Genomic DNA, 24,149 nt, shown 5'->3' with positions numbered 1-24,149 from the left:
TTCTCTCCTGCAAGGCTGGCGGGCTGAGCCACATCTTGCCCACAGGGACTGGGTCCCTGCCTGGCTGGGAGAAGAAACAGGAGGAGGCAGCTCAGATTCCAAACATTCTCTTTATTACGTGTTTGATCCAGAGGAGAAACTAAGTGCGGGTGGGGGGTGGGCTGGTGGGGAGGGGCCACCTTGCCTGGGAGCCCCCCCCCATGGGCCACCACCCCCCTCTGAGAGCCAAGCCATGCCCTCCTGGCCCCCTGGCCCCCTCAGAGCACCCGGGCTGTTCCACTGGGCAGGAGGGGTTGGGAGGGAGGAAGGGAGAGAAGGAGGGAGGGAGGAGGAGCCCTTGGTCTGAGCCTGAGCTCAGCTCAGAGTCCACAGTTGGGGCTTGGGGCAGGAGGGCTGAGGTTGGCTAGGCCCCTTCCTGGAACCCAAGGGCTCGACTTGCCTCAGAGCCTGGGCTGGGAGTGGGGGGTGATGAGTAGGGGTGGAGTCATCATAAATCAAAAAAAGAAAAAATAAAATAATAAAATAAAAAATAAAACCCATCACAAAAAAATGTACAACTCAGGTGAGGGCAGGGGCAGCCTCTGTGCAGGACCTCCCTCCCCCAATTTCTCAGGAACAGAAACAGCAAAGAAATAAATTAAGGGATGCAGCGGCCGCCACCAGCCAAGCGCCCATAACCAGCCACTCCCACACTGGCCAAGGAGGTTAGCAAGCTGGGAGTCGCTGGGCCTATCTGTCCCCCCACCCCCTGGGAGGGCAGATGCTCCCGGCCCCGCTGCCCTGTCCAGCCTCCTGCCAGGTGGCCATGGAGGCCCTGGGCAGTGTCTCCTGAGAGGAGGGGCGACAATGTCAGGAAGAAAAGGCAAGGCCGGGAGATGAGTGGTGAGGGGAGTCACTGCTATGGAACGAGCTGGTGCCCAGATTAATGCCAATGAAGGGGGCAGGGGAGAGGAACAGCACGGGGCTGTGCTTTCAGACAAAGGCTCTCCCATAACGGAGAGTGCCTGGCATCCCTGTTCAGAGACTAGCAGCCCAGGCGGCCCCCTGGGGGCCGAGGAGCCAATCTGCCCAGCATCCGTCCCCTCCCTCTCCGGCCCAGGGGTCAGCCCCGCCTTCTACCCAGGAGGGGTGGGAGAAGATGGCACAGAGTTTTGAGGAGGGGAACAAAAGTCCCCACAGCAGCTTGTGGAAGGAAATGCCCAGCTCTGGGGAAGGAGGGGCAGAGGATACAGTAGGGAGGGGGCCAGGGCCCGGGCCTCACCAGTCAGCCCAGGGCAGCTGCCAGCCCCCCACCCCCACCCCCACCCAGCGCAGCGCCCCGCCCCCAGCCCGGCCCGGTAGGCCTCCAGCCCCGTGGCCTGAGGTCAGGGGAAGGCCACCTCTGGTGGTTTGCTTGCAGGGGAAGGGGGGAAGGAGAGGGGAGAAGCCCAAAGTGGGCCTGGCGGAGGGCCTGACAGGGAACTCCACCACTCTTGCCTGAGAGTGTTCCAGCCCTGAGCCACCCTCCCGGGAAACCCCACAGATCCAGTCTCAACTGTCCCAATGGGGCAGGGAGGAAAGGTGGCCGCTGGGATTTTTTTTTTTTTCTTTTTTCTTTTTGGTAATAAAAAATTTCTTGGTTTAGGCGAAATACTCTGTGCAACCGCAGTACCGAGGGGGAGCCCTGCCCCCCCACCTCCCTCCCCTTCCTTTGCCTCCTGTTGGGGAGAGGGGGGAAGGGGGACTTTCTGGGCAGGGGTAAATGTTGGGGGAGGGGAAGAACCATCTCCCGTCCCCCCCCACCCAACAAACATGGAAGAAAGAACCGAGAAGGGCGGAAGGGAAGAAGTGCCAGCAGGGGGAGACACACCGATCCATCTCCACAGTCTCGCCCAGGTGGGTTGGAGCCCGGCCCCAGCAGCTAAGTCCAGCTGGCCCGCCTCCGTCGCCCCCCACTCCCGGCAGCCTGTTAAAGCTTGAGCTCGTTGGCTATTTTGGAGGCAATGTTTTTGAAGGCCATGGAGGTGCCCGATATCCGCTTAAATCGGACACCGTTGAGAGACAGCCGCGGCAGTTTGCACACCTCCATCTCCCACTGCACGAAGTTCTCGTGGCCAGGCGTGCCGTGCATGCACAGCAGCATGTACTTCTCGTGCAGCTCACTCTGGCAGCTGTTCGCGTCCAGCACCTTGCGGATCTCCCGCATCATCTCATTGGGCTCCATGGAGCTGGTGGTCTTCATACTCCACGTGAAGCGTAGTGAGCGCGGTTTGGCCTCCCGAAACTCTTCCTTTTCTTTGTCGTTGCCTCCACCGCCCACCACGTGAGGTCTGCGGAGAGGGCAGAGGTGGGGGTCAGGGTGGGGGGCTGAGGCACCCCACCCACGGGAGAGCCACCCGGGCAGACAGCCCCCGAGACCAGAGAGGAGAGCGGGAGGGTGCCCGGGAGGCGACAGTGCCAGAGGAGGGAGCATCAGACCTGGTTGGGGGAAGCAGAGGGAGGGTGAGAGGGGTGGGCTGTTCTGTGACTTCCATCTCTCAGGGAGGGCAGAGAAGGGGAGGAAAAGCCAGGCCCCGGCGGGAATGGGAGGGCGCAACAGTTCCATGCTTGTCTTTGACGAGGGGAGGGTCAGAGAGAAACAGGGAGCACGTGCTCAACAGCCCTGAGCGGTTCACAGACGGGCAGAAAGCAGCAGCTGAGGTACAGAAAGGTGAGCTGGTTGGTCGGTAGGAATCTGTAGCCCCAACCGCCCAGCCTAGGGCTCCTGCTTCCAGAATGCACCAGATGGGAGAAGGACCCATGCCTTCGGCAGCTGGGCTGGGGTTTCTCTGAGGAAAGGGAGGCCCCAAGAGGGCGGGCACAGGGCAGAACCACCGGAGGAAGAGCCAGGTGGCAGAAGGAAGAGAGGAGCAGGAGGCTTGTGGCAAGCCCGGTGGCCTGGGCAGGGCTGGTGCTGGCTCCAGCCCTCTCACCTGAGCGTCTCCACTCGGTCTTTGCTTTCAGGTTCATTCAGGTTCCTCAAAAAACAGAGCGAGGGAGAGTTTAGTGCTGGGACCTCTCGCTCCTTCCACCGCCGCAGACCCAGGTGAGGGTGGGTCTGGTGAGGTGCCACTGGACGGTGAGCAGGACCCAAGCTCCAAGGTCACCTGCCCATCACCTGGCCTGGCAGGCCTATATGGCTCTGCAGCACCTCACACGGGCAGCTCAACTGTCCCTTTCCAGCAGGGAGCCCAGCACGTGGGGCCTGTCCCTCCCCACGCTCCCAGACATCTGTGCTGGGGAGAAGGAGCCTCTGCTCTGGGGGAGGAGGAGGAGGAGGAGGGATGTACAGGCACACGCATCGAGCACGCAGCCACAGCGTGAGGCAGCTCCCCTACCAGCCCACAGCCAGGGTCTCACGCTGTGAATGGGTCTTCGACGCCAGTGTACCTGGGTCCTGAAGGTACAGTCCTTTTGAAGGGAAGGGGCTGCACTGGGGGACATGCTGGGGGAGCTGGACAGAAGCCTCTCTCAGGAGGCTCAGAGGGCCAAGAGCTGGAACTGTGAGGGGGCCTGGGGATGGGTGCCTGGCCCTGAGGCCATCCATGGACAAGCCTGTCTCCCTCATTCTTTTAGAGCTCCCTTGCCTGCCAGGCTGCCAGGCCATCTGCTTGGACAGAAGGGAGGACAGAGGGCAGGGCAGGGCCAGCACCTTGGGAGGGTGGGTGGGGAAGAGGTCTGGCCCCGCTGAGCGGCTTCTCCAGCTCCTGGCTGGAAGATGGGTGCCTGGAGCCGGGAAATTGGGGACTGCAGAGGAGGATGAGATAGAGCAGCAGCGGCACATGGAAAAGGAACACAAGGACACGACAGACACACGAAGGCACACAGGCGCAGGGCAAGCAGGGAAGGAGCCTGCTGCTCTCCCAGCCCCACCTGGTCCCTGCCCTCTTGGGGGAGGCGCCCTGCCGGGCAAGCCCCCACCAGGGCCTGTGAATCCACAGCCAGCCATGCAGTGAAGAGCTGGGTGGGGAGCAGTGGTTCGAAAGGGGCAAGCCTGGAGACCCTGGCCATTAGTCAGCTGCGTCACCAACGTGTCTGCCAGGTGTCCTAGCCCCAGCACTGGGCCCGGGCTGCCAACCTTGGGGAACTGGTGCTCCCAACCCAGCCCTTGGTCTTCAGCTTGGTATTTGGCCCACCGAGGCCTCCGAGAGAATGAGGACAAGGCCAGTGGGTGGCAGAGCCAGGATTCAGCCCAGGAAAGGAGATGCCTGGGGGGAGGGGTGGAATCCCCCACTGTTTTGTCAGAGCTAAGGAGTAGATGGCCCCTGGCTCTCTGGAAGCCACAGACCCTATCCAGAGAATAGGGCCCAGAGGAGAGACTTGGCTTGATTCTTCCAGGTACCGTACGCTGGAGGCAGGAGATGTGCTGGGTGGGGGTGGGGGTGGGGGTGGGCCTAGTTCTGCAGGAGCTGCCAGAAGGGGGTGCTGTGCCCACTCATGAGGCAAAGGCTCCCCTGCATCATACTGAAGCCTGGGGACCCGGGCATCCCTGTAGTACCTCCAAAGTCCTGCTATCCACAGGACAGGGGCAAGAGGTCACACAGGCTCTGAAGTGTCCAGGGTACCAGCAAAGGGAAAGACCCAGAGACCCAGAATGAGATCCCATCCCAGATGCTCTTGCAATCCCCATGGAGCTTCTTCACAGCGCATGCACAGACAGGGGAAAGGGCCAGGGAAGGAATCCAGGGCTTGAGACCAACACCCAAACCCAGGGAAGGGGGGCGTGAGGAGACAATCTTAAAGGGAGAACTCCCTGAGAAAGTCCCCCATGCCTGGGGACAGGCCCCTCATTTTCAAAGCCATCTGCCCTGAGTGGCTGCCCAGTCAGAGGCAGTCTTCATCCCTTTAAGATGGCAGAGAGAGGGCCACACAGACGTGGTTAGCAGATAGAGGCAGGAGCAAGAGCCAGAAAAGGGGAGTTAATGATGGAGGCAGGACACAGGACACAGGACACAGGACACAGACACACAGACACACACACAAACACACACACACACACAGCGGGCTGAACGCCTACCTTCTGGCAAACCTGAAAGACAGATTTCTAAAAAAACAAACAAAAAAAGACAAAATAAAAAAAGAAATAAAAAAAACCCAACAAGACAGTATGTGGATAAGCAGGTGGGGAGTGGGCTTTACAGGTTCAAGGGTCACCCTATTTGTGGAAGAGCCGCTCAGCGAGACTAGACTAGAGTCCTAGACATCGTGACCTGCCGCCACCCCTGCATTCCAGGGCTGGAAAGGGGCATGGCTTTTGGCTACTCCAGCTGAGTGAAGTGCAGCAGGAAGGGCAGCATGCCTGCTCTCCTCAAGCCCGCTGCTGTTTCCTGAGCTACGCCAAGGTTGGAGAGGAAACGGTGGGATGGGGACAGGGAGCATCCCACCAGGCTGGTTTGCTGGATGCACCTTAAGAATCAAAGCTGTCTCTTTGGGGTGGCTGGGGTCAGGTGTGAGAAACCTCATGAAGAGAATCCCCACCCTGCTTGCCACTTCAGAGAGCATTAACCCACTGGGCTGTGAGGGAGGCGCCCCCCACCCCGCCCCCACCGGCTATTTCATGTACAGCCTTCATCCTGACGAGCCCCGGGTAGAAGCCCAGGGTAGGAGGACGCGCTGAGGCAGAGACAGTGGCTACAGCTGGACCCAACCAACTAGGTGGGGGAAAGGAGGTCAGAGGGGGCGAGACAGAGGACCAGGAAAAACTCTCTTTGCCGGCCCAGCCTGTCTCAGGCCTTATGACTTTGCAGCTGCGTCACCAAATATAAGTTTCCATGGGAACCCAGGAGAGAAGAGGGGGGCTTTTATTTTAGCATCTGAGTTCACACTCTCCTAGAGAGGAGGCGGCAATGGCCATCTGCTCTTGGGGCCAGAGAACGAGGGGTATGTACAGGAGCTGGGGAGAGACAGGGAGGGATGGACAGGTCTGGGATCATGAGGAGAAGCAAGGACCGGATTCTTTAGGCTTCCCCAGGCCTCTTCTAACCCCAGGACCCAAGCCTAGTCCTCATCCCACTCCCAGGCAGGTAGGAAGACCTGGCCTCATTTTCTCTACCACTCTTAGCCCTCTACTCACCTGCGTACAAACTTGGAAGTAAATTTGCTGAAGATGCTCCCTGAGGCCCCCCGCCGGCCCTGGCTGTTGCCAGAGGGAGAGGCTGGGGTCACACCATAGGGCAAATTCTGCTGGTCCCGCACCTGCCGGAGCTGCCCAGCATGGAAGGTGCTTCGACTGGACACACCCCGGGGGAAATTAGTTCGGTCGGGGGCTCCACCGCTGCTGCTGATGTTGTGGGCGGAGGGGGAGGCGACAGGGACGCGTTGAGGGGCTGTGCTGTGGGAGAAGAGGTGGGGTTGAAGGAAATGCATCAGGGCACAGGTTCACTGTCACCACCGAGCACCTGAAGTGCCCCGGGGTGGGGACAGGGAAGGGGGAATGCTAGGGCAGAGGCAGCCATCACAGAGGACACAGAAGGAAGGGGTGTGACCACTGAGGACACCGGAGAGGAGGACATCTGGGTGGAGGTGGACGTAGATGGTTTGGGGGAGGGAGGGAGGCGAGGGAGGTAACGTGTGTGGAGAGCTGTACAGGCCGGAGAAGTGGCTCCTTGGGAGCTAGGGACACTGGCACCTCAAGGGGACAATGTTGATCAATCCTCAAGGACTGAGTCCCTTTGATGCTGACTGTCCTTGGGGTCCTAAGGAAGTCCAGGAAGGTTCAGAACAAAAAGGCTTCCTTCTGGAGCCTCAGGATGGCTTCTTGCATATCTGTTCTGAGAGGGAGAACTGGAGGGAAAGAGGGGCATTAAGCTATTTTTTTTGTTGTTCTCTCTACTTCCTGACTGCAGGGGACAGAGCCATTTCTTGTGGCTAAGATGCCAAGAATAGAGCAGGACCCCCCCAGGGGTGGGGGCAGAATTTGTGGAGGGTGGGGGGTAGGGCAGGCTGAGGGCACCAGGTGCACCAGCTGCCTCAGCACACTTGCCTGGGCCGCGGCACCTCACAGTTACTGTCCGTGGGGGGCAGCCCAGTGGCCTTGTTGGGGTGCACGGAGGCCGACATGGATTTCTGGTGCTGGCGGGGCCGGGCCGCAGAGACTGCGGCAGAAGCAGAAGCCGTGGAGGCCCGGGACCCTGGCATGGTTAGGCTAGGAGACAAAAGCAGCGAAGAGGCCTGGGTTAGGGGTGGGTGGGGGCAGGAGGCTAGGTTAGGAAGCAAGGGCAGGGCAGAAGCACCAGAGCTGGGGAGCCTCAGCAGGATGCAGATCAGGTCCGGGGAGCAGCAATGGGACTCCAGTCAGAGACGTGGAAGGTGGGGCTGGGAAGGGGAGGGGGCAGGGTGAGGAAAGCCAAGCAGGCCAAAACCTGGGGGAGGAAACCAAAAGTGCAGGAAAGCCAACAGGAGGTGACTAACTGCCTCCAGGTTGTGCTGGTCTCCTAGGAATTCTAAGAACAAGGATGTTCTGTCGATAGAAAGAGCAGGGTGTTGCTAGGGGAATTTTCATTAAGCTCAGAAGAGGAGGAGCCAGAGATGCAACACAGCAAGAGATGCTGATGGTCAAAGCTTGTGGGGTGGTGGCGGCGGAGTGAATGTTCTCATAGGTACAGGGGGGTCACCCTCAACATATACACCTCTCAGATGGGCATCTCTTGGTTCTGCCCTGAGCTGGAGCCCCCAAAACAAAGCCTCAGGCACTGATGCCAAGGGGAACAGGGTTGCCATGCCCTGGTTGCAGTCAGGGAGGCAAGAAGGCAGGGGCTCCTGGCCGGCTCAGTCAGAAGAGGTGTGACTCTTGATCTCGGGGTTGTGGATTTGAGCCCCACACTGGGTATAGACATTGCTTAAATAAATAAATACGTTAAACTTAAAAAAAAAAAAAAAAAAAAAGGAAGCAAGAAGGCAGTCGAGATGACCATGGAGTCCTATTTGGTACGCCCGCTGCAAGGAGCAGTCCCAGGAAGCACAGGGGAGAGGAGACTGGGTGGGGGGAGGTGAGAGCAGGGAGGAGGTGCTGGTGTGTGGACAAGCTAGACTGGACAGAGCCAGGACAGAACTCCAAGGAGCAGGGAGGGGAGGTGGGGCTGTTGACAGACGTCACTGCTGTGAGAGATGGCTCTGGGGCAGCATGGTGGGCAGGGCCTGGGTCTGCTCACCTGTCTTTGCCATTCTGGATGGAGGCCTGGCCAAGGCTGGCCCTCTCCAAAAGTGGGGAATTCCTGCTTCGATTTGTGCTGGTGGAGAGGACGCTGTTCTGTGGGGAATAAAGGGCAGAGCTGTATCACAGAAAACTAAAATTTTCTTCTGTTCACAGGACTGGCTTCCCTCTGCCTTCCAGCAGGCACAGATAGGGGTGGGGAAAAGAAAGAATTCTGCTCTTCCTCTTGGGGGTAGGCTTTCTATAGTAAGCAAAAGTGGCCTGGGAGGCAAGATCAGGTAGGCAGCCAGAGGGAGCTGCTGGGAGAGGCCAGGCCCCACTGCAGGAGGGCTGCAGGGAAGGGAGTGGGGGCCGGCTGGTGGGGGACCAGGAGGGACACTTACCGTGGAGGGGGTAGGGGTGGTCTTCTTCCTCTCCAGGCCGGGCAGCGGGCTGGCAGGCACTTTGGCTGTGCTACTGGCCTTCCGCCCTGACTCCCGGTCTTCCTCAGGCCGCTTATTTTCTGCGTTGTTACTCTGCGTCTTCTTAGAGTAGGAATTAGATGTGGGAATGGCAGGACCAGCTGCTGGGCCAGAGGGATGATGGGAATGGGTAAGGGTGAGGGGCCCTCTGAGTGCCTGCCACCCACACCCACCTACCCCTCCCTCCCCACACATACATAAACACAGTGCTCTCCTACAGTCTTGCCAGCAACTTGGCAAACCCCTTGTCACAGAGGGTGATGGAAGTTAAGTGGCTTGCCTAAGGCCACGCTACTAGCAAGTGGCTGAACTGGGGCTGAAACTCAGCGGTGTCATCCCAAGCCCCCAGAACCTGTGTCCTTCAGGAGAGGTTTGAGTCCCCACCTGCAACTCCCCAAAGCACTCACCCTGGTCACTGAAGCGCCGTTGCTTGGGGTTGGCTGAGACACTACGCTGTACCTTGTGGGAGGGGGAAGGGGCACTGCTATTGGTCAGATCAGCTGAAGGCCGGGGCTTCAAGGTGATGGTGTCGCCTTCCAACTGCAAGCAGAGAAGGGGGCCAAAAGTCATCGGAGATATGTACAGATGGACCCACTGACACACCACCCTGCCTGACACAAAGCCACTCCAGACTCACATGAAATATACCCCTGCAAGATCTAGGTGTTCCTAAACACTCCTGGAGACACATATGCCCCTACACAGGTCCTGACAAACAGAGCCAAAGAGCCCCCTGCCCCTGGCACACAAAAGACCTCCAGCCCCCAGAAGGGATACACATGTCCCTACGAACACACATTCAGACTCAGAGAGTATGCCCTCTTGCCCCCAACTAGATACCTCCTGAGCAGCCTAAGGTGAGAACTAAGAGAAGGAGCCCAACACTACCAGAGGGAGCACAGGGAGGCCAGGAGTGCATGGGGGGACACAAGACCCCACTCCCACACAAACCCACAGACTCACACACAGCCATGGCTACCCAGATGGGGAGAACAAACACGGAGCCTCCAGATGAATAGACGGGAGGATGGATATACATGCACACAGACACAGAGCCAGACAGAAGCACTTGGCAGAAGCAGTACAAAGACTCAGGACTCCTACAAGAAAGGCACGGAGACCCACACACCCAGAGATGGACACTTCCAGATGCAGAGGAACACAAACACATGGAAACAGACACCAAGATTTCCAGATCAAGAAAGAGCTGATCCAGCCAGACTGACCTAGACCCAGCCCAGCCAACACAGACCGAGCCAGAGCTACTCACCCACATGGAGACCCAGACCCAGGCCTAGACACCACTAGCTTTCCTATTCATTCGCTGATGGAGACCAGTGAAAGCAAGGGCCAGAAATCCTTACCCACTAGAGCTAAGGCTTAACATTTGTCAGCAGAGAGAGAGCACACCTACTCAAAGAGCTTCTGCTGGAAGCACAGGGGTGCTATGACAGCAAAGCTGGCTGGCTGGCAAGAACAGAGCAGGGGGCACACACCTCAGAGCTCTTGTAGCCCAGGAGCAGGTAAGTAGCCATCACCTCGTTGTACCTCTGGCCCACCAGTGAGTCTTGGATCTCTTCCCGTGTGTAACCCATGGAGACCATCAATTCTGCACAGGAGGGACATACAGTTAAGGCTGGTCCAAAGTCCTAGGGAGTTTAACCTCATAGCTCAGCGGACCCTCACCTGTCCGCCGGGGGTCCTTGTAGTCAGGGAGTGGCTCCACATAAGGCTTTAATTCATCATCTTCATGACCCACATTCATCCATCGATCTTTCATGATTTGCTGGGGAGCAAAGGGAAGGGTATGGCAGGGAGGAAGGAGATTCAGCTTGGAGGGGTCCCTGAGAATCCTAAACTTTCCAGCCCACCAGGCTCCAGGATACTCACCTCTAAAGTGCCTCTCTTGCTGGGGTTGAGAATGAGAAATTTCTTAAGCAGGTTTTCACAGTCCGTGGACATGTAGAACGGAATGCGGTATTTGCCCCTCAGGACCCGCTCCCGTAGCTCCTGTAGTAGGAGAGAAATTTATTTTATTACTTTTTAAAAGTAAGTTCTACACCCAACATGGGCCTGAACTCACAACTCCGAGATCAAGATTTGCCTGCTTTATCAACTGAGCCAGCCAGGCGCCCCAATAGGAGGGAAATTTAAATCACTCCAAGGCCAAGGGAAGAAACCTAATATCCAGGCTCCTGAGAAAGACCGACCAGGCAGACATACATGAAACATGGTAGGAGCAGAGAGCCTCAGACAAGGCACCTCACCAGAGAAGCCTTGAGATCAAATACCCTATGCCCATTAGCTTGACCAGCCCAAGGCCTGCCATCCCAAGTGCCTTGGAGGGGTGAACGGACACATAATCTATCCCATCCCTTGAGGAAAGAACATGGGTCATTACACTGGGCACAGAAGACCCTGTGTCTGCTGCTAAAATTTAGCAAGTTCTCTGAAGCTCTGGCTTGGGGAAAATGTAGAGGTGGCAAAGGTGAGAGAGGTCAGGGGTAAGACCAGAGGCCAAGACTGGAAAGAAGCAATAAAAATGATCTTAGCCTCAGGGGCCTGGCTGCCTCAGTTGGCGGAGTATGCAACTCTTCATCTTGGGGTTGTAAGTTTGAGCCCCATGTTCGGTGTAGAGATTACTTAAAAATAAAATCTTAAAAAAAACCCCACAAACAAACATCAAAGCCTGTGCTTCACTCCACCTTGAGGTTCTGTCCATCAAAAGGCAGGGATCCACTGACCAGTGTATACAGGATAACTCCCAGGCTCCACACATCTACCTCAGGTCCATCATATTTTTTGCCCTGGAAGAGCTCTGGGGCAGCATAAGGGGGACTGCCACAGAAGGTATCCAGCTTGTTCCCAAAGGTGAATTCGTTGCTGAAGCCAAAGTCTGCTATCTTGATGTTCATATCAGCATCCAAGAGCAGGTTTTCTGCCTGGGAGGTAAGATGGAAAATATCAGGACCCAGCAGACCATGGTAAGGCACCAAACAGGAAGGAGCTGAGGGGAACAGGAGCACAAACAGGTAGCCATCCTCAGTCTCCAAACTTTCTCTACCAACTCCAGGGCAGGCCTTCAGTCTGTGCAGAGGCTGGGCTGGAGAAGGGCAGCGCAGGCCACCCCTCACATAGGCAGCGGCAGGAGTGTGGGGGTCTAGGGGCTGCACCACATCACACTCGGGTTAACTGCAGTCATATCTGCCAGGACCGCGGGGCCAGGAGCCTCCGAGGTGGTTCACACTCTAACATCTCAGGGAAAGAGGTGAGTGAATGCTAGTCACAGCAAAGCCGGCTTTGCTGCAAAACCGCTGTGAGGCAGCTGTGGGACAGCCAATGCTCTGTCCTCAGTCAGCGGCTGGGCTGCCGGAACAGCGGGCAGAGCCTACATCGTTTCCCACCACACCCTGTAAACCCTGGAAGGTGACATGCCCAGCGAGGGGACAACAGAGAACTTCTCTGTTCACTGGTTGAGATGAGATCTAAGTCAAATTATAAGGCTTGTGTCAGAAGCAGCCCTAGGTGCTTTCTCATCATCTCCAAAAATTTAAAAGCTGGAGTTTCTCTGAACACTCAGGGCCTAATGGTTATGTCATTAATGACAGAGGGTAAACAACCCAGCCCCGACTCAAGGGACACAGGGGACAGGAGCATGCCTTACCTTTAAGTCTCTATGAACAATGAACTTCTGGTGGCAGTACTGCACAGCAGACACTATCTGAAAGGAAGGAAGAAGGGTTAGTCCAGTAGCACCTGAGGGGGGGCCATGGGGCTGGCCAATCTGTGATCCTAAGACTCAGCCTTATTCTGTGATAGGGATAGGCAAAGCCTAAAGGACCCTCTACAGGCCACTCAGAGAGAGAGGCAGCTCCTTCTTGTATGCCAAACCCCAAAAGGCAGAGATCAGGCCCATTCCGTGCAAAAGGAGCCACACCCACCTGGCGGAATTTGGCTCGAGCCTCTTTTTCTTTCATCCTGCCATGAGCCACCAGGTAGTCAAACACCTCTCCTGCAAGACACGGGGTGGGGGCTAGGTCGGAACTTACTGGGGCTGGGGGACACAGGGAAACCCAGGAAGAGGCAGTTCCACACCTACCTCCACTGGCATACTCCATGACAAGGTATAGAGTTTTCTCAGTCTCAATCACTTCAAATAACTTAACTACAAAAGAAAATCGCAAGCCACAAGTCAGAGAAGTAGTAGGAGCCACATTCTGAGCCCCAATGTGAACAGAGGCATCCTGGGGATGAAAGCCCTCCCTTCCGCCATGAGGGCAAGTTCCTTGCATGGCAGCCACACTACTAGGGATGGCCTGGTGTGCCAGAGGCAGAGCTGGATTTTGAGCTAGGCTTCCCCAGAGGCATCCTCAAGGACTCCAAACTTCAGAAAGCAGCGGGCCTTCAGGAAGAATACAGGCTGGGGAGTGGAGTTGTGCTGTGGGGGAAGAAGGAAGGACGACGACAGGTGGTTCTCACCTATGTTGGGATGATTCAAAACCTTCATTATTCTTACTTCGCGGAATAGCTGGAAAATAAAACATCAAGGGTCATGATTGCTTTACTTGCTCCCTTCAGGTCCCTTCCAAACAGAGCCATTGCTAGGATTTTTCTCCCAAAAGAGAAAAGGGGCAGAGAAAAGAAATAGGACAGCTGTCCAGGTCAGCCAGGCCTGTCCCCAGTGGCTGAGAAGTAGGTGAAGGGGAACAAGAGCAGAAGTGTCAGCAAGAGGAAAGCCGGGCTCTAGTGACTTGTACCCTCGAGTTCAGCATCTGGATAAACCAACCACGTGCCCTCTGTTGCAGTCTTCTCAAATCCAACCCCCAAACAGCAGACAGGTTTGGCTGGGTGCCTCTGAAGGAGGGAGTGTGAGCCCATGTACATGAATATTCAGAACCAGGGCTGCCGCTAAAGTTCAGTGACAAAACAGACTCATTTGGTCTGTGTGTGTGTGTGTGTGTGTGTGTGTGTGTGTGTGTGTTGGGGGGTGGTCGGAAGGGGGTCCCCATCATCTGGTTTACAGAAGTCAGAGGACTCTGCACTAGTGAGCAGGCCCTCCTCTGCTGGGCCTCTGGGGCGGTGACAGAAGAAGCCGCTCCTATATATAGCTGATGCCAATTTTAATCAAACCCACCTCCACACACTCACGCTCTCTTTGTGAAACAAAATCAGGGACTCCAAACCATGTATTTCCATAAAGAAAGATGACAGAAACGAACTCCATTCTTTCTGCGGGGGCCAGAGAACTGGAGGTGGGGTTTTGGTAACTCCCAGGCCTCACCATTTGCACAGAGAGCAGAACTAGTTGTTTATATTTTGTTTTGGTTTTTCTGGGGGGAGGTGAGGTCTGGAGACCTAATTCAGGATAGTTTATGGAATCAAGTGAACATGGTTTTTCCTCTTAATGAGGTCTGAGAGCTTTTGTAATCTGGAAAGGAAAAGAAGAGACAAGCTTTCCAATCTTCAGGAGTCTGATTCTGAATTTGGCTCCCTTTTCTTGTTAGAGCCCAGGTTTCTCGTGCCTTCTTCCCTGGTCCAGCAATTGTCTTGGATAAGGAGGCAAAAAATCCCGGATACTACCACAGGGGTGGGAAGCAACACTGAGATGGGGTCGGAGGTGGGGGCCAGGGCTCTCCTCCTGAGAGCACCCACTGGCCTGGAAGGGGCATTCTCCTGGGATAATGTGGAGTTTTCTAGGCTTAGCTGAGAACCCTGAGGGGGGACAGATTCTTCACTATTGTCCTTTTTACGGATCACTGCTGGGATCAAATTTAAACAGTGATTTGGCCAGAATCAGATTGGCCTTGGTAAGAGTGTGTTAATAGGCTTTTCAAATGGCTACATTTGTCTGGCATTGCTGCCTTCCAGCCAGTCAGGAAGAGGCAAGGAGAAAAAAAGGGAGATAAGATGGCTTGACTGACTGTGGCTATTACCATATGGCAGGCTGGACTGCACCAAAGACCAAACGGCCCACACCAAACTGGCTTCCACCCTGTAGGGTCTGGGCCAAAACATCAAGAGTAGCCCTCTTTCCCTTCCTTCCGGAAAGCTCTAAGCAGGAAAGCCCTAGTGATGACAGCAGTGTTTCCTCTGAACCAAAGAACCTTGAGGGGATCCCAGGGCTAACAAAAAAATAGGAAACACCTTGGTTTTGGATGCCAGCGAGTCAAGGCACCTCAACCTCCATGATGCTAGTGCCTCTCTCAACACCAGCCCCTAAACCCTGCCCTAAGCTTCCCAACCTCACTGTAGTTGACTGCTGCATGAAGTTATGACCTCTCCTAACTCAAATAACACATGTGCTAATGAAAAAAAAAATTCAGTCTATCTCATGATAGAAAGAACTAAGGTGAATCAAGGTCAGCACATTTGAGCCAGGGTCAGGGGAGTGTGAGGGCACAAGGAAATCTGACCCAACTGACCAGGGGCAGCTTTTGGGGAGCCAGATGGGCTATTTCCTCCTTCCCCCTAACTGCTTGGAGCACAAGATGAGGGGAGAGGGCAGAGAGTCTCCAGTTCTACATCAACCTGTCACCACCAGCAAGCTGTCCCATACTGCAAATAAAAGCCTCCTTTTCATGTCCCCACGAACTCTTCACAGTTTCCCAACCAGGGGGTAGGTGTTCCTACCTAAAGGAGTCCCCTGACCAGCTAGCTAACATAGACCTCAGTTTCCCACCCTGAGTTAAGGAGGGAAGGAAAAATTCAACCTCACCTAGTGAACACTACATGCAAATGATGTCATGACTTTTAGCCAAGAGGAACTTAGGAGTGAAGAGGCAAACTGGGAGTACCTGTCCTCCACTTGCAAACTGTCACAGGCTTGACCTGGAGTTTAGCTTCTAAAAACCCCAGTGCCAGTCTTCCATATTCTCATCCCCTAAAATGTAGCAGGCATAGAATCTGGTGGCAGGGTCCCTGTATGTCTAGAGCCACTCCTCTGGATCATTCCCGATCTTGCAGTTACCCAAAGGCATGTTTCTAGTAATGGCTACGAAAGTGTGTTTTTGCATAGAGCTGGCCACAGGCCAGAAGATAACAAGATGTAGGAAGTAGGTCACCTAGATAGGCCAAATGGCAGGGAAGGGCAGAAAGACTTCTAAAGAGCCAGTGCCTGTGGTCAGGAAGCCTATCCAGGAGGGGTTAACGTGATGGATCCAATCAGAGCCCCAGAGATAGCAGAGCCATGGAGCAGTGAGGACAGTGAATGACTAGAGATTTTTAAAATTGGGGATTCAAAGGGAGGCCCACATGAGATCAGTAGATCACTAACCCCTAAAGAGAGGTTTAGAAAGCAACAGGAAAAAAAAAAAAAAAAAAAAGAAAGCAACAGGAAATGCTGTATGCTTACTTTCTGGAGACTGGAGGAGTTCAGTTGAGTCTTGTCAATGATCTTCACAGCTACCTGCACATGAGACAAAAAGCCCCAGATTCCCTCTTTAGAGCAGGCTTAACCCAGGACTCAACTCTCCTCTCCCTCTTCCTCTATATTTCCACCTCTTCTGTGCCCCATCCCTCTCAGCACTTCCACCTGACAAACCAGAAGGTGGCTGCGGCAGTGGTGCCACCGCTTCCTGCTGGGTGCCAACAGCTGGGAGGTGCGGCCGGCCCCGCCCCCGGAGCTCACCTCTTTCCCAGTCAGGATGTGCCGGGCCAGCTTCACCTTGGCGAAGTTGCCCTTGCCGATGGTCTTAAGGAGTCGGTAGTTGCCGATATGGGGCTGCTCGTCAGCAGAGGCGGCTGAGTTGCGGCCCCGCAGCATGTTGGACTTACTGGTGGGCTTGGGGTCGAGGTGTCCCAAGGTGGGCTGCAGGGTGGAGACATGCACACCTTTCCGTAGGCTGCCCTCAGTTCCCCAGACCCTTGCCCTTCCTTAGCTCTCGGCAAAAAACCTAAGAGGCTGGAGGAATCAGGATGGACTGCAGGGGGCTGGCAGGCAGGGAAAGGATCCAAACGCAGGAGGGGGAAGAGAAATGAGCCAGTCTTCACTCCAAGGGAGTAGAGCATATGGTCCAGTGCCAACATCCTGTGGGACCTGTGGGACCTATGGGCATGGGAGCTCAGGACTGGCATTGTCCCACCGCTGTGCCACTGCTGGCTCCATCCTCAATAAGCCACCAGCATCTCCGCACCTCCCCCCTGTGGGCGAGTGCCTCCTGCTGGCCGCCCTGCTGCCTGTTCACACTGTGACAAGGCTACACGGCAAAGCCCCAAAGCCCCAGGAGCCGAACAGTCAGAATTTCGTCAAAGCACTCATCACCACCCAATGCTTCACCTTTACTTTTATTATCTATCACTTTACATTCATTTGTTGTCAATCCCGACGAGAATGGAAGCTCATGAAGGCAGGCATACCTCATTTATTCCCTGACACATCCCAGTACCTACACAATCTGAGTTATGGTACATGCTCAATGAAACTTGTGCTGTGAACAAACTGAATGACAGGGTCGGAGCAAGGCGACTGTCTGTCCTCCTCAGATATCCTGTTGCTCGAAAAAGGGTGTGACAAAGCAGAAGTGATGGCCAGGGCACCGAACAGCTACATACACATAACCCCAAAGCTGCACGGCCCAGAGGAAAACATCCATTTACTAAAAAATCTGTGTGCTCCTCAGGTGGCTAAACACAGAGCTGCTATGCCCCTTGGTGAGTATCTAAGAGGAAGGTGACGGACAGCCATACCAATGTGTGTTCATAACATCCTATGCTCACGGGAGCCCCGGAAGGGAAACACCATGAATGGCCATTAAGTGACAGATGGAGAACACACTGTGGAGAAAGCCACATAGCGGGATGCTGGTCGGCAATGAAAAGCAGCGAGTACTGACACCTGCTACCACATGAGGAGCCTTGAAGGCAGGACGTTGAGTGAACAAAGCTGGTCACAAAGCACCACACATTATATGGTTTCCATTTATCTAAAATGTTCAGAATGAGCAAATCCACGGAGAAAGATTAATCTAGGGCTGGCTGAGGGTGGGGACTTAGGGGGGACAAGTAAGGGGTGTAGGGTTTCTGTGATGACGCATGTGTTCTAATGAAGTGCTGACAGTGGTGATGGCTACATGGCTCTGTGAACTTACTCAAAGCCACTTAATTGTACATTTTATTGGGACATCTGGGTGGCTCAGTGGTAGAGCATCTACCTTTGGCTCAGGCTGTGATCCGGGGGTCCTGGGATCGAGTCCCATATTGGGCTCCTTGCAGGGAGCCTGTTCTCCCTCTGCCTGTGTCTCTGTCTCCCATGAATAAATAAATAAAATCCTAAAAAAAAAAATTGTACATTTTAAGATTTTATTTATTTATTTGAGGGAGAGAGAGAGAGAGAGAGAGAGCAAGCGCACACACAGTGGGGAAGCCACAGAGGAAAAAGCAGACTTCCCACTGAGCAGGGAACACAATGCGGGGCTGGATCCCAGGACCCCAGGACCATGACCTGAGCCGAAGGCTGATGCCCAACCAACTGAGCCACCCAGGTGCCCCTAACTGTACATTTTAAACAGAGGAATTGGGGCAGCCCCGGTGGCGGAGCGGTTTAGTGCCACCTGCAGCCCAGGGTGTGATCCTAGAGACCCGGGATTGAGTCCCACGTTGGGCTCCTTGCATGGAGCCTGCTTCTCCATCTGCCTGTGTCTCTGCCTATCTCTCTCTCTCTCTCTCTCTCTGTGTTTCTCATGAATAAATAAATAAATAAATCTTAAAAAAAATAAACAGATGAATTGTGTGGCATGTGAATTATATTTGAATAAGAGTCTGGTCTAAATCTTGTTTGGGGACCTGACTTACCACTCAAAGAGCACCTAATGCCATTGCTCTCACATACTGGGAACAGAGTGCTGCCAGAGCCTCGTCCCAGAACCATCCACAGCTACCTTGGAAACTTCAAGGAGACCGTGTGGAGGAAAGCAGGGTGACCAGAAGAGTATAAGTCCAAGTCTTCCTTTCATGGCCCCTTTGGGCTGTCACGAAGCCCTCCACAACCACAGGAACAAGAAGGACTTGCTACACCACCTAAGGAACTGTCCAGGGTTCTTTGCAAGAAGCTTGTTTCCCTAACCAGATGCTTCCAGGCAGAAAAACAAGAACAGAAAACAAATACCCTGCCACTGCCGTTCCCCCCCCTTCCTCCTTGTGTCAACTGAGGGCCTTTCTTTCTCTTTGCATAGTAGCTGCTGGCTGGTTTGGGGTAAACTGTCTGACTCAGATCCCAAAAGCTCATGAATTTAGGCGTTCGAGGAAAAAAAAGAAGAGATCCCATGCATATGGTCGATTTTGAAGGGAGAGCTTCCTGACATCTCAGCAGAGTCCTTTTCAACCTCTTACACCCTTTAGGGAGTGTTCTCTTTCTCCTGCGAGCCCTCACCAACCTTCCCATCTCCACCAAGTCCCTGGGGTCTTTGCTGTCTGCCCACTGCAGCCCACACAACTCTCTTGCCCTCAGTGTTTCAGACACCCTGTTGCTTACCTATGTCTGGTTGGTCCTGAAACAGTGTTTGCTAGACCAGTATATTTTCAAACACCCATTTTTTACCTTTCCAAAGCAACCCTTGGGGTCACACCCCTTGAAAGGAGGGCATTCCTAGGCCCTGCTGGTACCTGCCTTCAGCACAGTCTACCAGTTACCCTGAGCCCCCGCCAACAGGGTCCTGACAGCCTGGCCTCCACGGCCTCCCTCTTCTCAGCCCCATCTTCCCGGCAAGTGCTGCTAGACTGCCTACCACCCTACCTGGCCAGCCTCAGGGTTTCCATGAACAAGGAAAGCCTTCTTCTGCCCGGCTCTCATGAGAGGAAGATGGGGGGCAAAGTGTCCTTGGCAACCTCCAATTCACCCCCCCTAGGTTTTTTGTCACTCCCCTCTTTTCTGAGGATATGAGCCAAAGGCGGCAGAAGCTTGGCCGTCTCCAAGTCTTTAAAACTGGTAACAGAAATTTAGTGTTGACTTGAAGATCTGGGCCCGTCGCCCCTCTGAAGCCAAACCTGGGAATCCTACTGGGCTTCCTAACCTCTGCTCTGCTCCTCCCTCCTGGTGTTTCTGGCCCTCGGGGCTCATCCATGCAGTGCATGCAGCAGGACAGCATTCCCCACCAGGCTCTGCTGCACACCAGACCTCAGCACATCCATAACCACAAGAGGGGCTCTGCCATCCACCTCCCCCCTCACACACAGAGAGAGGTGTGGTTAGAGTGTAAATGCCAGAGACAAACGGCCAGCATTCAAATCCTAAATCTGCCAATTACTCAACACATGATAACTTTATTATTACTAACACTAAACTTAAGTGGGAGAGGAGATTATTACAAACGGGGAAGAAAACCATCCAAAAGAGGACCAGCGCAGGATGATTTCACATACTTGTTGTCAGGAGATGGTCCAGTGGGTGCCAAGGAGCACTGTCAAGCAGAACCAGGTTCGCATCCTGGCTCCCCTGCTTACTGGCATTAGTTTCCTTATCTGTAAAGTGGTGATAAAATATTCCCTACTTCACATTAGATGAGAGAACACACGTAAAATGCTCTATCCAGTGCTCAGTGAAGAACAACCACTTTTGCTATTATTTTTAGTTCCCAAATACGACTGCAAAGTCAAAGGTCTCTTTGTCAACGAGACTTCCACGTCTGAGTGGAGCCCTCTAAAGCCAGCAGTTGCCCAGCAGAGACCAAGGCCACAAGAGATGCTCTGGTCCTCCCCACTGGAGAGGGGTCTAGGCTGAGCTGTGGATGCTGTCCCATTTGACCCACGTTGGTAGCCTGCACCAGCCCTCCTAGCCTTCGTGGAAGGTGACCAGACAGGGTAGCTGTGAAGGGTTGGTCCCAAGCAGGGCATCCGGTACAGAAAGAGAGAAGGTTCCACTTGTCCAGGACCCAGGGAAGCAAAGAACACTGGTCCATGCTCCCAAATTCACCCCATACCCCTTTCAGGACCAAAATCACCCAACTGTCCGGACTCAAAGACCAAAGACTACAGCCCTCCTCTCCTTCCCCTTCACCTCTTCTCTGAGACATTTCCCACAGCAAGGATGTGGGCCAAGGTGAGGAAAGCCCAGGGAAGGAAGCCGAGAGAGGGAGTGGAGAAAGGAAAAAGTGTCCAGTAGAAAATGTTTCTTGGACCATGGCCCCACACGAGGTCGCTGCCCTGAAGGCTGAAGTGGAGGCAAGGGTATGGAGACAGTCTCTTCTGTGGTCCTGACTAGGCCCACTCAGCCTGAATCCAGATCTTACCACCAGTTGGGGGGGCTGAGGACTGGCTGCCCTTCGAGGCCAACAAAACAGGATCTGGGTAGTCACACTCTTCCCTCTACCTCTGTCCTCCCTGCTCACAGTAAGATAGGAACACCAAACATTCTCAAAGCCCACAGCACACCACAAGCTAGCCCTAAAAACCTGAGGAAGTCTGTTGCAAGTTGACAGCCCGACTCTCAGGCAGCCTTCAGAAAGAACAGGGGGTCGCCTTGTGAGGCAGTATTTGGAACCAACAGCAGACTACACAGGTGACTTAGCAAGCCTGACTCAGAAGCAGGACCTGAACAGCTTTGGAGGCTCAACAGAGAGATGGAACATAGGACCCGGGGAGAAGAGAAAGAGCCTTCTATCCAGCAGGCCCTTCAACCTAGGATCTCTAAACTCAGCCTCAGGCGTGTTGCCAGGTTTGCCTGGAAGACAGCCTCCACCCCAGAGGCCCAGTGCTGACTCAGGTAGGTAGGGCTCCTTCCCTAACGCTGGGGGCTCCTACTAACAGTTCTCCCCTAGAAAAGCTTGTGTGGTGGGGCTCCGCATTCAGGCCTGGACTTAAGTGTCCTGAGACTTCCCCAGGGTTGGGAGGAGTCAGGCAGGTACTCCCCAGCCAGAGGCACAGTAAGCCCAGGCACTGTGGGAAGAACAGGGTCCCTCGGGTGCTGGCTCCGGGCGGCCACCCCAGATCCGAGTCTCCCCTTACTGGAGCACTGGCACGCCCTCCCTGGGCCTCCATTTGTCCCCCCCGCCCCCACTCTGGGTGTGACTGCTGATTCAACCTATGGAGACTCTTCTTCCGGTATTTGCCCCCTCTTCCTTTCCCAGCCAGTGCCTCTTTCCATGAATTTTACTACCTGTGCTAGCGCCTGGCTCCATTTAGCACTTCTTTAAAGATCCTGTGTTTGGGTGGTTAAGAGGAAGGGGCAATCTCACAGCAGAAAAGGGGAAAACATACCCGGCTGGAGAAAGGGGCAAGGACTACCAGCAACTTCCATTCAGCAGAGCCCACAGCAGAACCTGTCAGGCAGCGAGGGCAAAGTACAGAGGCCAGGAAGAGCCAGGCCCAGGGCGGGGGCTGCCGGCTCTGCCAGCCACCCTTACTCAGCCGAAGCAGGCGACACCTTCCACCACCTCCTCAGTGAAAAACAGTGAAGCAGCCAGGCCCGAGAGGCTCCTGCCTGGGAACCTGGACTGTGTCGCAACCGAAACCACCACTAGCAGAGAGAGACCAGGCTTGGCAAGGAGACCGACAGGGACAAAAAAGCCCCACGGCTTCCCACAGGCCAGGGCCTGGTGGCCAGAAAGTGCATGCGGTCCCAGGACACTACAGGAGTGGGGTGGGAGGAAAGGGACAGGAGGCAATGGGGAGGGGGGGAGAGGGAGAAGGAGAGGGAGAGAGAGAGGGAGAGAGAGAGGGAGAGAGAGAAAGAAAGAGAGAGGCGGGTTTAGATCAACTTCCTTTTCCCTCCCCCTCTCCGGAAGTGGGCTGCCCCACCCTCCCAAAGGTGCTTTGCTGGGTAACAGCTGGGAGAGGGTGAGGAGACAGGGCTGTCATAAAGTCCTTATCTCACCTGCAGCAGGTGGGACCTGGGTAGGGGCTCCAATTGGCTGGGAGGAGTATGTGTGAATCAGGCCTGCTAACCCTTGCCAAAGACCAGCAAACCACCTGAGAACAAGGCAGGGGTTAAACAGAAACCAGCAATCCAACAGTGGCAGATGGACCTCCTGCCTCACAAAAAGCAGTGTTTAACTTAGAAAAACGCACATTCCACTTATACACAAAATATTGGGGACATAACTTCAGGGAAGTCAGGAACCCTTTAGAGGTCAATGGGTTCTAGACTAAAAACTCTGGTCACCACAGAATGAGACATTTAATCCTAAAACTCACCCTAAAGATGGGAAACCAAACAAATGTCCCTCTAAGTCCCTTCCGGCCCTGATTCTGGGAGGCCAACCCTTGGTTCTTGTCCAACCTCCAAGCAGTCTCCATCACTCCCCCTCCCACATCACTGCTTTAAGAACTCTGAGGGCCGGGGCCAGCAGGGATGCTGGTCCTCATGCCTTCCTCCTGCAAAGCTTTCCTGTCTGGGCATCTGCTAATTTGGGGCTACTGGAGCCCTCCCTCGTCTGAGTTCTGTGTGCCGGTCATGCCTTTCTTCTGGCTCCCAGATTTACTTTGACTTCATCCTATTTCTCCAGGCTACGATGTTTCCCACTAAGCAACTTTTTTTTTTTTTTTTTTTAAGATTTTATTCACTTATTCATGAGACACACACACAGAGAGACGCAGAGACATAGGCAGAAGCAGGCTCTCATGCAAGGAGCCTGATGCAGGACTCAATCCCAAACCCCGGGATCACACCCTGAGCCAAAGGCAGATGCTCAACCGCTGAGCCACCCAGGCGTCCCACCACTAAGCAACTCCTGAAAGGTCTCACGTTGGTAGGCCATCAACCCATCTAGGGAAGGGCAAAACGTCCTGTGTGCCCTCCCACCACCTGAGCACGGATACTAGGGAGACCATGCTACTCAGTATTCATCTTACACAGGAGCCCTGATCAACAGATTGGACGTTCCTGACACTACCTTCTGCAGCCCCGTATTTCCTATGTTCTCCACACCTGCAGGGAGCACCCTAATATTACACATAAGAAACTGAATCACAGAACTGGGATCGGAGCCCAGGGCTTTCAAGTCCAGGTCAGCACTCTGCTGTTCCTTGAGGCCTCCTTTGCTGGTACCCACCCTCCCAAAGAAGATAAGGAAGTGGAGAGGGGAGCAGGGTGGGGGAGTGGGGAGATGCCTAGGGCAACAGGAATGCCTGGTGTCTGGCTCAGGCCTACATGTAGGGCTGTTGTGAGGACATAACCGGGAGGTCCCACAGCACGTCCTGCTCCTCTATCTCTCTCCAAAGTGGGCCCCCATCTCAGTGCAAGAGCTGAAAGCTTATTCCAGACCCTGGGCTCAGGACTGTCTGTGATCACCTTCCCCTTCGCTCAGAGGCCAGAATAGGATCAAATGGCTTCATTTTTCCAGTCCCTAGAGTTTTGCAATGTAACAGAAGGATTGTTTCCTCAATCCTGTTTGTGGGAATCAGTAAGGGGTTTTGTAAACTGAGGAAGTACTAAGCACTGACCTCAGAGAGGCTGGGGAGAAATGGGTATGGCTGAGCTGACAAGTCATGTGGCTGTGGCAAGTTCTTTAACCCTTCCTCCTTCACTGCATCCAGGAGACCTTTTTGCATCTTTTAATCCTGAGCAACTGTCACTCTCAACTGCCAAG

General features: G+C 54.6%; 1 protein-coding gene across 13 annotated transcripts in view; it reads right to left on the bottom strand.

Annotated features, from left to right (window-relative positions):
• Window positions 1-91: 91 nt before the first annotated feature.
• MARK2 (microtubule affinity regulating kinase 2) overlaps window positions 92-24,149 on the bottom strand; it is a 60,382-nt gene continuing 36,324 nt past the window's right edge. The window contains exons 1-19 of one of the 13 annotated variants that reach the window (XM_077862128.1): window positions 24,004-24,137; window positions 16,259-16,438; window positions 15,983-16,036; window positions 13,111-13,159; window positions 12,731-12,796; window positions 12,573-12,643; window positions 12,296-12,352; window positions 11,337-11,573; window positions 10,522-10,641; window positions 10,318-10,417; window positions 10,128-10,240; window positions 9,039-9,171; window positions 8,554-8,735; window positions 8,169-8,266; window positions 7,001-7,162; window positions 6,092-6,349; window positions 5,036-5,062; window positions 2,952-2,996; window positions 92-2,309 (exon numbers count right to left, since the gene is read on the bottom strand). In XM_077862128.1, the coding sequence (XP_077718254.1) occupies window positions 1,949-2,309; window positions 2,952-2,996; window positions 5,036-5,062; window positions 6,092-6,349; window positions 7,001-7,162; window positions 8,169-8,266; window positions 8,554-8,735; window positions 9,039-9,171; window positions 10,128-10,240; window positions 10,318-10,417; window positions 10,522-10,641; window positions 11,337-11,573; window positions 12,296-12,352; window positions 12,573-12,643; window positions 12,731-12,796; window positions 13,111-13,159; window positions 15,983-16,036; window positions 16,259-16,438; window positions 24,004-24,111 (2,421 nt within the window). In that variant the 5' untranslated portion in view covers window positions 24,112-24,137 and the 3' untranslated portion in view covers window positions 92-1,948. Of the gene's footprint in view, window positions 2,310-2,951; window positions 2,997-5,035; window positions 5,063-6,091; window positions 6,350-7,000; window positions 7,163-8,168; window positions 8,267-8,553; window positions 8,736-9,038; window positions 9,172-10,127; window positions 10,241-10,317; window positions 10,418-10,521; window positions 10,642-11,336; window positions 11,574-12,295; window positions 12,353-12,572; window positions 12,644-12,730; window positions 12,797-13,110; window positions 13,160-15,982; window positions 16,037-16,258; window positions 16,439-21,819; window positions 22,211-24,003; window positions 24,138-24,149 lie in introns of those variants that run through there. The other 12 variants (XM_077862129.1, XM_077862136.1, XM_077862134.1 and 9 more) reach the window with 12 other exon arrangements.

This window comes from Canis aureus, chromosome 21 (genome assembly GCF_053574225.1).
Source record: "Canis aureus isolate CA01 chromosome 21, VMU_Caureus_v.1.0, whole genome shotgun sequence".
Classification (NCBI taxonomy): domain Eukaryota; kingdom Metazoa; phylum Chordata; class Mammalia; order Carnivora; family Canidae; genus Canis; species Canis aureus.
This window is presented reverse-complemented; position numbering and strand designations above follow the sequence as displayed.